Source organism: Seriola aureovittata, chromosome 3 (assembly GCF_021018895.1).
Source record: "Seriola aureovittata isolate HTS-2021-v1 ecotype China chromosome 3, ASM2101889v1, whole genome shotgun sequence".
Lineage (NCBI taxonomy): Eukaryota > Metazoa > Chordata > Actinopteri > Carangiformes > Carangidae > Seriola > Seriola aureovittata.
This window is the reverse complement of record NC_079366.1, coordinates 8,628,294-8,639,545: the sequence shown is the minus strand read 5'-3', so window position 1 is coordinate 8,639,545 and position 11,252 is coordinate 8,628,294. Positions and strand designations below refer to the sequence as shown.

The window sequence follows — 11,252 nt, the reverse complement described above, 5'->3', positions numbered from 1 at the left end:
TAAGTAAACTATGGGAAATGTATATTTCCCGCTTTGATGTCCATCAATGGTCAAAGGACACACAATTAACAGGTATAAATGACCTCTTTATACTGTCGGTAACGTAAAAAAAAAAAAAAAGTACAAAACCAATTTAATCAGGGGTTATCAAACCATAGTAGTGTGACTGCTACTACAAATCCCGTAAACGTCATTTCCCATAGTCACCCTCTTCTTCTGCGTACGAAGAGCACGCCCTAGTGACACAATGGAGAGAAGAGCCAATAGGAGACGATTGAACTTAGAGTAACACGTCATTCTAGTAAAGTGCAGAAGCCGGCTGATAGGGAGCGATCCCCTCACCGTCGTCTTTCTGTGCCCCTGAACACCCGTTGGCTTATTACCTCCAAATGCTGTAACTTCTTTTGAATACAAAGTACTCTTGTGTAAAACTGAGGCGAACCTGACATAAAAGGTAAGCACTCAACTTCATTTTTCTCGAAAGAAGGCCGACCGTCTTTCTACTCCATTGACGAAGGGACAGGAAGTGGGTTAATGCTACATTCCGTTAGCTAACCCACCGGTAGCTGTACAACGTAGCGTTAGCATCAAGAGGTTTGAGTGACAGAGCAGCGTAGAGACAACTGACAACGACGATTAACAAAGTCACATTTTGTGAATCGGTTTCGTTTTCAATGCGGGAGTACACACAGTGAAAAATATAACTTAATATTTGAAGATTTCAGAGCAGAAATGCTGTTCAAGACAGATACCAACCTCCAGGGTGCATATATGATGATACGTGGCCTATAGCCGGTGTTGTAGAGTAGTAGGTTATCAGGTTTTTTCTACTGTATACATTTTTTTAAATAGTGAAGCCTTGCTATGACTAAAGAAATTCACAAGGTTTCCGTAGAGTGCGAAAAATTCATTTATTTCATTAAATACCGACAGTAATATTAGTACCACACCTTCTTCATTGGAAATAGCCAGGCAAAGGTCACATTCCGTCATAAAACACTAGAAATAGTGCAGCAGGTAATCGTGTTTTATTTTCCATGAAAAATTATAAGGTGTTGTCTTAATGTTGCTTGTTTGGTTCGACCAATACTACACAACTGAAAGATGTTCAGTGTACTATGACATAAGAGGGAGAGAAGAAACAACATTGCTGAAGAAGCTGGAACTGCTCGGAAATAATTGTTATTTTTGATGAAAAATTATGTAACTGATTAATCAATTATCAAAGTATTTGCTGATTATTATTCTTCTGTTGATGGACTAATCACTTCACCCACTATTTGTTTCAGCTCTGAGTATATGCGTTAGTTGTTTGGCTTTAATGGTTTTTAACTACTGATAGATTCAGTTCCTCTTATCACAAACCAGGCAACTGTCACCTACAATGTCTACTTTCTGTCATATTTACTTGAAATAAATCCACAATATTGAACATTTTAGAGCTGAAATCAACACGTTTTTTCCACAGAAAATTCATCACCAATTGATTCCCAACATATCCTAGTTCCAGCTTCTAAACTGTGGAAATTTTCAGCCATCTCTTTATTATGTGGCAGTAAACTGAATATCTTTGGATTGTGAACTGCTTATCAGACAGAACAAATCAATTGAAGATACCACTTTGGAGTCTAGGAAATTGTGAAATATCCCTCATGATGACCACATTTTCATATACTGACTGAAAGATTAGTTGGTTAACTGAAGAAACAATTGGTAGGTCAATAAAAATTATTAGTTGTTGTGCACCTGGTGCACAGTTGTTTGGGCTATAGTAGGTTACACTGCATTTTACACCTAGCTGACAAGAAGAGATTTACACTTTTGTTTTTGTTGTCGCTTAAATTCTGCCTGTAATTCGTCATAAGTAGTGTTGTACTGCGTCCTCTGATAATGGAGAGAAAGAGGGAGAGTGTATAGTTGCTACAACAGGATCCTTGGTGATACTTTCCTAAATGTGTTGTTGATGTATCACTAACAATTGCCAACAAAGGTGGAGCCCGTGAAGAACGCTGTGAATCCTCTGCACTGTTCTTTTCATCAAAACCCACTGGTCAGGTTTCCCGATGACACATTAGTGCGTCATGCTTTCGAACGTCCATGTCTTATTTTAGCACAGGAGAGAAGGGAGTACCTGTGTAAAGACCAGGTGTTCAGTGTGAGAGGTGAAAGTTAAACAGACGCAAGCAGGAACTAGTGTAGACTATAAGTGTCAAAGACAGTACACCTATTTCTTCCATCGGGCCAACAACCTCACTTGTGGTGCTCTTTCTCCATTGAAGCTTGGTGATGGCGACCTACCAAGAGTTCATCCAACAGAACGAAGACAGGGATGGGGTGAGGTTCAGCTGGAACCTCTGGCCTTCCAGCCGTCTGGAAGCCACCAGGCTCGTGGTCCCCGTCTCCTGCCTCTTCACACCCATCAAGGAGAGGCCTGACCTGCCGCCCGTCCAGTACGAACCAGTTCTGTGCAGCCGGGCCAACTGCAAGGCGGTGCTTAATCCACTATGGTGAGTCAAACAGAAAAACTATGCCGGTATGGCCATGCTTACACATAGAGCTATATGTGTTTGAATGCATTTTTCAGCTGCACCAACAGAAAACAGCCTTTATTTTGACTCTAGTATAATTGGGCTTTCTTCTTTTACTTGGGAATTGTTTTTAACCATCTATGTGTAACTGTCCTTTTCCAGCTGTGTTCTTGAGCTGTGCATTTGGAAATGCTGATGTGTTATGAATACAGGGTGTGGTGGTGCAGGCCAGTGTCAGTCACAGGCACATTCCTGCCAATTTGATGTGAATCTTAATTATTTTGATCCTTGTTTTTACAGTCAAGTCGACTTCAGAGCAAAAATATGGGCATGCAACTTCTGCTTTCAGAGAAACCCAGTAAGTACTGATGTTCACAGCGAGATTTGCTCCTGGTGCTTATGTTTATTATTGATTGTTGTCTGAACTTATATAAGCCTGAATAACTTAACGTGGAGGAGCTACATTCTTTTATCACAGTGGTTAATCTGGTTTTCTCTTTGTCTCTGCAGTTCCCTCCCTCTTACGCAGGCATATCTGAAGTGAACCAGCCAGCTGAACTCATGCCACAGTTTTCTACTATTGAGTACATAGTACAGGTAAATACTACAAACACACGTGCACTCTGACCTCAGACCTGTGCATGTACTGAAGATTTACTGTGCAAAGGTGAATATTAACAATTTCCAGCAGTAACCTTAAAGGTAGAGAGTTCTTATTTTAATTTTAATTTTTATGCCTTGGATTTAATCAGTGAGTGACAGAGTGTGTTTTGATAAGTTAAATTATACAGTAGGCTATTGTAGCTAACAAGTGTAACTTCATAAATAATGCATAAAGTTTTCAAAAGTAATATGAGCTGCTGATGATCATATAGTGTCTCTGCATTTGCAAATATTTTAGAAATGTACATTCAGCAAACAACAAACCAAACATGAATTCTGCCTTTTGTTCTCCATTTCTTTGTGTAACAAGAATAAAAGAATCAAACTATGAATCAACAATTACCAGTCCTGGCTGAATATGATGTAAGTGTGTGGAAATGAGGCTTATGATTTCACCAGTCTGAATCTTCCTGTGCTGCTTCTTTACAGCGTGGACCTTCAGCTCCTCTGATCTTCCTCTATGTGGTGGACACATGTTTGGAAGAGGAGGACCTTCAGGCTCTCAAGGAGTCCCTGCAGATGTCCCTGAGCCTGCTGCCACCCAACGCCCTGGTGGGTCTAATCACATTCGGACGTATGGTTCAGGTTCACGAGCTCAGCTGTGAGGGGATTGCCAAGAGCTACGTGTTCAGGGGCACCAAGGACCTGTCCTCCAAACAGATCCAGGTGGGTTGGGCCAAATGCATTAGGAATCAGATGAATGAGAAAAATAAAGAAGTTGGGTATCTGGTCACAAATTCTGAATGGCTCTAAGTCATCTTGAGATTGCCTTCTGTATTCTTCCAGGAAATGTGTGGTTTTGAAATTTGTAGCTGTCGTGAAAACTCTCTGTGCAACTTAATAATATGTGTGTTTTTCTTCATGTGTGTTTCAGGAGATGCTGGGTTTAATGAAACCAGCAGCATCAGCACAGCAAGGTCGCCCAATGGCCCCTCAGGATTCTGCAGCCTCCTGCAGGTATAGAGAAGTAGTAGCACTTCTAATGTGTCTATTAATGGTAGCTGTTTGTTTTTCTTGTCTAACGTGTGTGTGTGTGTGTGTGTGTATGTGTGTGTGTGTGTGTGTGTTCGTTTGTTCTTTTGTTCGTTCATATCCAGGTTCCTTCAGCCCGTGCACCGAGTCGATATGAATCTGACGGACTTGCTTGGTGAGCTTCAGAGAGACCCGTGGCCTGTCCCTCAGGGCAAACGTCCACTACGCTCCACTGGTGTGGCACTGTCTGTTGCTGTTGGTCTGCTGGAGGTACAGTGCCCACACAGAAAAATAAATGATACTGTACATAAAGTGAATACAGATAATACTGGACTGTGAATATGCTGTACCTGTTAACCTGGTCATAAACACACACACAAAGGAAATAGCAGTCATACATTGAGGTGCTTCAGTGTTCTAAACTTTAGCCTCCTTAAGATCATCATGCCATATGTAACTGTTCTCGAACACACACACACACACACACACACACACACACACACACACACACACACACACAGATAATTATCTGCTAAAGGAACAGTACATGTGTTTTGTCAGTTCAAAGGCTAGTTCCCTGTTTGCCTTCTGTCTTTTCTCTCCACCATCATTATCCTCTCTTCTTCTCCTGCTAATCTGTGTGGTTATATAACTGATATATAACAGATCATTCCCCCGCGGTACTCTCCTTCAGCAGATAGGAAATTAGGCCTGATTTGGAAAAAAAAAAAAATTGATTAGAATAGATTAATCAAGATGCATTTGACTTGATGAATGGGTGTATTACATACAAACCACGACTGCAAAAAGGAGTTGGGATCCACTATCAGCAGGCTTATTTGTTTAATCGTTCTCTGTGAATGAGTACACTTTATAAATGAATCAGTGTTTACATAGAACTTGCTATCAAATGTTACATTACATTTAAAGCTCAGTTAACAGCTTTGTGACTCTGTGGCCTCTTTCCTAATGTATCATTGTGTCTTGGACTCTTGCACTGTGGACCTTGGTTGAAGTGTTGGCTGTCAGGTTCGCCCTTTTCTGAAACTTTATACATACATTCACTGAAGCTGGGTTTGGCTTTTTCTAGTTGAGTGTGAAAAACAGCATTGTTAGAATGAAAAATCATTTCAAATGACTGAATAAAACATTTCTGTATTATAATTAAATATGTCCATACTCAGTGTTATCAAATTCATTTCAGTTTTTTATTTAGCTTTAAAAGTTTCTATTATGGATTACTGAGGCATTATCTGTAGATGTGATCCTCTCTCATTTCATAAAGCCAATGAAGTATCTTCACAACAAAATTTGAGAACTAGGTAAATTGTCCATTCATGCTTATTATCCACAGCCTAAAAACAGGGATTGTGCTACAGGACAAAACTGACTGAGGGATGATTTTTACCCATGGAAGCACCAGTTTATGAGCAGTGCAGATGTGCAGCAGGGGAATCAGTTTAAAGTGCAAAGTTGGCACTTTAAACTGACTACTTTGTGTCTTAGAGTAAAAAAGTGTTAAATTGTAAGAACAGTTACAATGGTACTTATCCTTAACTGAAACCAAATTCTTCTTCTCCTCACCCACAGGGTACATTCCCAAACACAGGGGCTCGTGTGATGCTGTTCATCGGAGGGCCCCCCACCCAGGGCCCTGGTATGGTGGTGGGCGATGAGCTGAAAACCCCCATCCGCTCCTGGCATGACATACAGAAGGACAACGCTCGCCACCTGAAGAAAGCCACTAAGGTGAACAATTATGTGCATGTCCCTTTCATACAAGATGAATTATAAAAATGTTCCTTTTGTTATTATGAATCCTTTTCTTACACCATTTACTGAAGGTATGCTCACTGACATTAAATTGTCTTCTGTCTGTTTCTTGTATTGCACAGTATTATGAAGCCTTGGCCAACCGTTCAGCTGTAAACGGCCACAGTATTGACATCTACGCCTGTGCCCTGGACCAGACTGGACTGCTGGAGATGAAGTGCTTATCTAATCTCACCGGGTGCGTCAGCCCTTATTGTTTAATTGGTTGAGGGTGTGGAATTACATTGTGTGTCTCTTTTGAGCATAGTTTAGCATCCTAATAATTAGTTTTGCTTTGTTATCAGGGGCCACATTGTGATGGGAGACTCCTTCAATACCTCCCTGTTCAAGCAAACCTTCCAGAGAGTCTTTAGTAAAGACTACAATGGAGACTTCCGCATGGCCTTTGGAGGTGTCTTGGAAGTCAAGGTAAAGAAGCAATTTACCATCATAGTAACTTGACATTACTTGCTGTATTTGAGCATTTAATGTTAAGTTGTTGAAGTTGAATTTATGTCTTGTCTTTTTTCTGTTTGTGTAGACATCAAGGGAGCTAAAGGTTTGCGGGGCCATTGGACCGTGTGTTTCGCTCAACTCCAAGGGTTCCTGCGTTTCAGAGAATGTGGGTCACTGCCCCAGATAAAACTGGGAGATTCAGATTCTTTATTCTCACAATAGGTAATCTGAGAGCTGTTTTTTACCGGCATTCATCACGGTATGTTCTCTGCTTTTTGTAGGAGATGGGTATCGGTGGCACCACCCAGTGGAAAGTGTGCAGTCTCAACCCCTCAACCACTCTGGGCATGTATTTTGAAGTGGTGAATCAGGTAAAGGACCCTGACTTGAACCTTAGTTTTTGAGTTGACGGGATTACTGTGTGCTGTTGAAAGTACAGTCGCTAATCACATCAAACAATTGCAAGGCTATGATGAAGCCTTTGTTTAGTAAAACTGTACAAACAAAGGCTTTTTGTGTGGTTTCTTGTGTGTGGTCACTGGTTCACCTCATGCAATAGAGGACTGATTGTCAACTACTGTCTTACTTTCTTCACTGTGTGTTTGTCTGTTTAGCACAATGCACCAGTCCCACAGGGAGGCCGAGGGGCGATCCAGTTTGTAACCCAGTACCAGCACTCCAACACACAGAGGAGGATACGGGTCACAACCATAGCCAGGAAGTAAGACTCTGGTTTTACTGTTTATATAGATACTGTCTAATGATTTATGACAGGCAGGACTATACCTAAAACTGTATTATATTCTTCATGCACAATCTACAAGCTAGTTCCTTTTGCTGTCAGGAGTTACTAGTGAGCCTGGCATTTAGTCAAGAAAGTGACAGCTAGAATCAATATTAGCCTCACTAGAAAGGATATTTACATTCCCGCATTTTAGGATGACGCCTTCAGAGGCCTGTGTGCATGTGCGTCATTCACACCACACCCATGCTCACCTGCGCCTCTGTGGTTCCTCTTCTCCTGCTTTCCTCCCTCTCTCTCTCTCTCTCTCTCTCTCTCACTGTCTTCTTTTCTTTCTTTTTGTCCCTACCCAAGCTGGGCAGATGCGCAGTCCCAGATTCAGCACATCGAGTCGTCATTCGACCAAGAAGCGGCTGCGGTGCTCATGGCTCGTCTGGGAGTCTTCAGAGCCGAATCAGAGGAGGGACCGGATGTCCTGCGTTGGCTCGACAGGCAGCTCATCCGCCTGGTGAGTGAAACTCCCACACAGAGGCTTCTCCCTTGTTTGTGCTTTGTGGTGACAGGAACAGTTCATAGTCTGCATAGTTGGTTAGGATTTTGCAGTCTAAATATTTTTGTTCTGGGATTGTTCATGTATTGTGTCATTGCTGTATGATTTAAGGTTTATTCTGTGGTATGTTCAATGTCTAAACAATGTTTTGCCTCTCTTGGTTACAGTGTCAAAAGTTTGGCCAGTTCAATAAAGATGATCCTTCATCCTTCAAACTGTCAGAGTCTCTGTCCCTGTACCCACAGGTATTACATCCTAGTGGAAATGCATGAATGTGAATCTGTAAAGACAAATTTGAATAGTAAAATTTTATTTTGTAGTCATTATCAGTCTGATTTAAAATGTGATTTAAATTGTAATTATAACAGTGCTTCGAATTTTAATTGATTTGTATTATGATTGTTTGTTTTGGCACATTTTTGAGAACACAACTGATTATTTATTTGAATGACTTTAAAAAAAATTATTATTCCTTTCCCGTTCTCCTGCAGTTTATGTTCCACCTGCGGCGGTCGCCCTTCCTGCAGGTGTTCAACAACAGCCCAGATGAGTCGTCCTATTACAGGCACCACTTCGTCAGGCAGGACCTCACCCAGTCCCTGATCATGGTCCAGCCCATCCTCTACTCATATTCCTTCCATGGACCACCAGAGGTCAGCCTCACACCCTCCACAGCACTATCATCAATGTTGGAATAGTCCAACTTTCCTTTTTTCGAAACTTCCCCACAATGTCTCTGTATGAAATGTTTGCTAATGTTGGTGCTTGAATTTTTCTGAACTGTGTCCTGGATGTATTTGCCTTTCACAGCCTGTGCTCCTGGACAGCAGCAGTATCCTGCCAGATCGAATCCTGCTGATGGACACCTTCTTCCAGCTGGTCATCTACCATGGAGAGGTGAGACAGCAGACCCCTGACTAATAATGCATCTAATCATTTAGATTACCAGCAGATCGGGCTAAACAAATCATTTGGTGATACAGCAGTCATTTCTTAATACTAACATGTTCCTCTTTATTTCCAGACCATAGCCCAGTGGCGAAAGGCAGGCTACCAGGAGATGGCAGAGTATGAGAACTTCAAACAGCTGCTGCAGGCTCCTTTGGATGACGCCCAGGAGATCCTTCAGACACGCTTCCCCATGCCACGCTACATCGACACAGAGCACGGAGGCTCACAGGCTCGCTTCCTCCTCTCCAAGGTCAACCCATCACAGACCCACAACAACCTCTACGCCTGGGGACAGGTACAGTACAGCTACAGCTTACTATTGTTGTGTAGATTGCTTTTAGTGGTCAGATTATTAATTAATTATTTGGGTTTTTTTTTAGTTTACTGAATGTAAAGTTGCTTTTAAATGTGTAAAGGTATAAAATTTTCTCCAGAAATCTAAATATGATCAGATTTAGTGGATTATCAATTGTCTGGCTCGTCTTACCACTTCAGTGGGCTGAGGTTATGTACAACCTCCCACAGAGCTCTAATAACCACATATAAGTAAGAAACAATGTGTAACAGTTTCAGGAAGGTCTCATTTCCTCTATCCATTCATCCATATCAAAACCTCAAAATCCCTGGATTGTCTGAATCCTGGATGAAAAACAATCTGCTCTGACAACTCAGAAGATTTAAAGTCAAACTGTCGGCAAACACAGGTCAGAGGTTAGCTAACCTCTGATTGTAAATGGGAAAGATTGAAAGCTGAAAATAGCATTAATCTAAAGTCAAGGAAGAGCTGAACCATAACCTGCAAATACATCTCTGGCAGTCTGAAAATGAGATTATCAAGAGAGCAAGGTTTTGCATAAACTAATCTTAGTGTTAAATGTGTTTGATTCAATAAAGTGATCATCAGATTAGAGTTATGTCATGGAAAGATATGTTTGTAAAGTGAGTAAATCACTCAACCTTCACTATTTTTGTCCCACTGCATGAACAGGAGACAGGAGCCCCGATCCTTACTGATGACGTCAGCCTGCAGGTCTTTATGGACCACTTGAAGAAACTGGCAGTTTCCAGCTCTGCATAGATTTCTCTATTTCACCACAACGAAAGGAGTGATATGACATTCCTGTTCTGACATTGGGATCCATTAACATTTCCCCTGTTTTTGTAAAGGAGCCAAACCCAGAGAGTCTACTGTATGTGCTTGCTTGATTTTTATACAGTGCTCTTTCATATGTGACATTTCCATGACGTAAAAGGAGCAGAAAAAGGGAGAGAATATCACATTCCTAATAAGAAAACAAGTGTCACTTCCACTCGTGTTCTTTAACCTGTTATTTATAAGAAGTGGCTCCAATACTCTGGAACCAGACTGTCCTCATGAAAGCAATATCATCTCTATTTCTACTATGTATTTGATATCACCTCTGACTTGCAGATTGATTAGACTAATAATTTAATTTGTTTTCTTTTTGTTTGTTTATCCTAAAATGTGTATCTACTGCATCAGACTTGGTTGAAGGTGCTGTTTAATAGGACGCTTACACGTATTTGCTTTGTCTATAGCTAAATATGACATGTCTAGACTTTTTCTCGTAAATAAATTATAATAGTGGACCTCCTAATGCTGGTTGAGAAATGTTCACACACAGGGCTTATCGATCTTCACACTGATGCTTTGTTAATCACAGTTTGACAAAAAAAATCCTACATGGATTATAAGTTAAGTGTTTTCCAAGAAAATTCCCTCTGAATAATGAGGATTAATGTTCTGAAGAATGGAAGTCAATCACATCAACTGAACTGAGACTGACACTGATTTCGATGACGAACATTGACATTTATTTTTAACCTAAACTTCACAGGGCGGTTTATAGTTTAGTCCACTGATCCCGTCTTGTTCACCATCTGGTATTTTGCACCTGATGACTGCCCAAGTGTCTTTGTAATCAAACTTTAATATACTGTGCGACTGTATAAAAGAGACAGTTGTGTGATTTAGATCCTGTCTGGATTCTTAATGCTGTCCATATACATAAAAAAAAACAAAAAAAAAACAGGAAACATATTCTGTCTGCGTTGTCTGTCCTTGCACTAACATGCACATCCCATTCGCAAGACCTTTTTCTTTAAGGCCACTGTATACTGTACTGATTTGAATTTTGAAGCACACATACAACAGAGGTCCATTCTGCTGAGGTGTGTAAAAAAAAAAAAAAAAAGTGGATTTTCACATGGAAGTCAGAGGTTACCAGAGATGCTTAGTTCAACCACCAAGCACGTCTGTGCAGCAGAAGGATGGGCCTCGCTTTCATTGTCTAGTGTTGCAGATTTTAACGATTTCGTGCCAGTGTGTGTGAGAGAATGGCACACAGCATGTTGCTACAACAGTAGGTGACATGTCTTCTGTGAAGATTGGAAGCGACACGCTCCCTAAACAATTGTCTTTTTCTCAATCGTCACTACTGTACATAAAACCCACATGACACGCAATCCCAATCATAAAACCACTCACACACCATCTACTGTCACTGTAAGCTGATTTCAGAGCACCCAGACAGTATGATTTCGAGGATCAGTGAAC

At 41.0% G+C, this 11,252-nt stretch overlaps 1 protein-coding gene across 1 annotated transcript; it reads left to right on the top strand.

Moving 5' to 3' along the window:
• Positions 1-287: 287 nt before the first annotated feature.
• On the top strand, positions 288-10,736 carry sec23b (SEC23 homolog B, coat complex II component). Its single transcript, XM_056372048.1, has 19 exons — positions 288-454; positions 2,280-2,507; positions 2,829-2,886; positions 3,039-3,125; positions 3,621-3,857; positions 4,066-4,148; positions 4,289-4,433; positions 5,754-5,912; positions 6,059-6,174; positions 6,281-6,404; positions 6,517-6,597; positions 6,713-6,802; positions 7,046-7,152; positions 7,528-7,681; positions 7,891-7,968; positions 8,215-8,376; positions 8,534-8,620; positions 8,748-8,969; positions 9,663-10,736. Exons 2-19 carry the CDS (start codon positions 2,287-2,289, stop codon positions 9,750-9,752), a joined length of 2,301 nt encoding a protein of 766 aa, XP_056228023.1. The 5' UTR covers positions 288-454; positions 2,280-2,286; the 3' UTR covers positions 9,753-10,736.
• The last annotated feature ends 516 nt before the right edge of the window (positions 10,737-11,252 follow it).